This window comes from Rhipicephalus sanguineus, unplaced genomic scaffold (genome assembly GCF_013339695.2).
Source record: "Rhipicephalus sanguineus isolate Rsan-2018 unplaced genomic scaffold, BIME_Rsan_1.4 Seq1016, whole genome shotgun sequence".
In the NCBI taxonomy this organism is placed as follows: domain Eukaryota; kingdom Metazoa; phylum Arthropoda; class Arachnida; order Ixodida; family Ixodidae; genus Rhipicephalus; species Rhipicephalus sanguineus.
In genome coordinates, this window is record NW_023614172.1 from 22918 (window position 1) to 26087 (window position 3170).

The 3170-nt window shown below is 51.1% G+C and overlaps 1 protein-coding gene across 1 annotated transcript; it reads right to left on the reverse strand.

Annotated features, from left to right (window-relative positions):
• Window positions 1–289: 289 nt before the first annotated feature.
• LOC125756482 (neuropeptide FF receptor 1-like) lies at window positions 290–961 on the reverse strand (the record flags this gene model as incomplete). Its single annotated transcript, XM_049411320.1, has 1 exon — window positions 290–961. A coding segment is annotated over exon 1 (463 nt), but the record flags the coding sequence as incomplete, so codon positions are not given.
• Between the last annotated feature and the right edge of the window lie 2209 nt (window positions 962–3170).

The window sequence follows — 3170 nt, forward strand, 5'->3', positions numbered from 1 at the left end:
AGTTAAAATCAGTGCGAGCTCCGACAGGGTCGCGCGTTGGCTTTCAATTTCCGTCTTGGCTCCGCGGCGCCCTATGGCTTTTCTCTTAAAGCCACTTTTTTTCTAACGTCGCAGCAGGTGGCAGTCAAGTTGCTGGTTAGTGCCAGACTTCGTCGTTTTTTTTTTCTTTGTCTTCTCTAACTTCGACTATCGTTGCTCGGTCGACCGAGGTTCTCAATTTTCACTGCCGCGTACATTCAAATACACGTAGAGGCAAATGGAGAAGCCCGCACTGCGCGCGTGTACTTACGGACAAAGATGTTGCCGACGAGCGTCGCTGGTATGCAGAAGACGACGACAAGGATGTCGGCCATGGCCAGGTTCACGATGAAGTAGTTGGTGACGGTGCGCATGCGTGGTGAACGCGCGACCACGGCCACCACGAAGCTGTTGCCGAGCAGTCCCATGATGAAGACCACGGTGTACGCCAGGCAGAAGACGGCCACGATAGAGGGCGAGTAGCGCATCCACAAGTCCGACGGGATCGAGTACAGGTCGTCGTAGTCGCTCGCGTTGTTCCAGGAACCGTTGTCCTGCGCGGACGGCGGTGCCGTCTCACGGCGATCTTCTTCCCCGCCATATGGCTCATAAACGTCGCTGCCGTACGTGCCCATGGCGTTCACTGTCCTCGAGTAAGAAGGAGTCGAGTTGGCCACGGACAGCCAGGATGTGCCGGGTCGCACCATGGCCGCGGGAGGTGTGGAGCGCAGCATGTGCACGAGTGGAGGTGAAGTCGCAGACACAGCAAACCAGAAAACGTCTGATTAGTCACGCCGTGTGGCGTCAAACGTACAAGGTGCTTCGCGGCAGTGGAGTGTCCAGAATTTGCGGAAGCAGCGCTACAGATGAACACGTTCGCACTGTACAGGCACGACACGCCGAATCAATCAGTCAGTCAGTTTTGATACTCAAGTTCTTGGTTGCTGCCGGTTAGCAAGGGCATTGCGGATTCACTCCATACGCGGCTTCCACATTAAGTCTCCTCGCGCCACGTGTCGTTTCTTATCGCCTTACGCGCCCGATAATCTCGTTATAATTGGCACGTACCCCACGCGTCCAATGTCAGCTCGATGGATAATCCGCGCCTGACAACTGAATAGGTAGAAGATCTTGTGGCCACACGGGCAGACTACTTTCTTTATTTGTTCGATGCGGAGTCGAGATGAACTACCGGATAAAAAGTAACAGCTCTTTATGTATGTAATATGTCGCAGTCGTCTTTTGAAGCGTTTAACTAAGAGCCTAGTGGTGAAAGTGACGCTGAAGGGCGTAAGGGTGGACCTAAATCGTCACAGAAGGTCTTCGTGATTGTCAGCAGAAAGGCTGAAAGTGTCGGTATGGATCACGCGATATTCTTCCGACATATGCGCTATATTGTGGCAGTACCGGTCACTCACCCTCGAAATTTATCTCACGATTAATGTTTTTTTTATTGTTATTATATACACTTTTTATGTTTCTCGTTTAGCGTTGCTGAAATAGCATTTGGCCTCGACACAGAGATTCTAGGCGAACGATGACAATTCCAAGACCGACCATTAACATACCGATGACAAAGTAACGCAGTGTCAGCGTTGAAGGCAAGTGACGAATTTTTCACGACCATCCATTAACATTCCAATCAAGCAGGAACCCGATGGCAGCGTCAGACGACACACACAGCTGCAAGCAGATACGACTAAATTATGCGTTAACTGCTCTCCTAGGCGCTACCTTTCCCTATAAAACACTAATATTTCGCACACCTACCTTGACTTCCTTTTTTTTCCCCGGCGTGAAAGACAATGGGAGCCGCAATATGTGCGAATTATTTCTCAGCTGGGCGCCCGTATGAGGCGCTCAGTGACAAAGTTTTTTTTTTTTCTTCAAGTATCGTTTCACTGACTAGAGGGTAACGCGGAAACACTGTTACATCAGTCCCGCCAAAATTGGGTTGCATGCGACACCACTCGCGGCCAAAACCACCGAAGCGCGCAACACTTGGGTTACTTGCAACGAGTTGTCGACAGGAAGGCGGCGCGTCGCAAGGAGATCGGTGACAAGACTTGAGGGTCCGGAAAGAATGGGGAAAAAAAGTCAGTTCAAAGAAGGGAAAAAAAAGAAATAGTAATATAAGACGAAGCCCGAGCAGCAGGCAGGCGAAAGCAAACAGACGTGGCGTCGGTCGTCGAGGCAGTCTTGTCAGCAGCTCGCTGCCGTTGCGTCTTCTCGTCAGGTGAGCCCGCCGCCGTGCCAAACACACGTGCGCTGTCCCGCGCTCCGGGCGACTGAGCGGCCCAAACGGCGAGCGCCAACCGGCCCAACAAGCGCGGCACAGCAGCAGCGGCGGCGGCCGTGGTTTGCGCCCCTCGTTCTCTCTCCGACGTTGGCTCTCCTCCTCACCCCTCTTCTCCGGGCGTTCTTACAGGTAGCGCCCTCTGTCGAGGGTGCTTCAAACCGAGCGACGCGCACTTCACGCTCCTACTATGCTGGAAATCGGCCGGTTTCGCTGCATCAATCCGGTGCGCCACGGAGGCGGTCCGGGCCCGCCAACTTCGCGCTGACCATATTTCTTGTGCGGTTTGCCGCTTTGCGCTATTCTCTCTCTTCCCTTCGTAAAGATCGCAAGAGCGACCAGCCCGTAGGCATCCACCGTTTAAAAGGAGTTCGTTTCATTTCCACGAGGTTTTTTTGTCTGTTGTGTGCGTTGTTTTACGTAGCACCGTCTTCATTCATAACTTCTTTGTAAAGAGCAAGCTCAATTTCTTTTACACTTTATAGTACAGTTCTTCAGAAAAACAAAACGCAAAAGGCAGGAAACATATTCCATCCAAGTGTACCGTGTCCTTGATTGGTGCCCTTTATATCACTCCATCAGTCACTTCTACTATTTTCTCCTGTCTCTAAATTAATCCCTCTATTTGGCGGTCTCTGCTTATTCAAGGATGATCTCGACTAAAGATTTATTAACACTATTGTAACACTCTGACAGCAGTATGTGTTATCGACATAACTGTGTGGACTACGCCCGTATTTTGTTGTGTGTAATGTATTCAATCAGTGCGTAGTTGGTTGAAACAGCTTCGCTCATAATTCACTGTCGTTTGTGCCGTTCAGAATGAAACGTCGCGATATGAGCCGATCAGATGCGG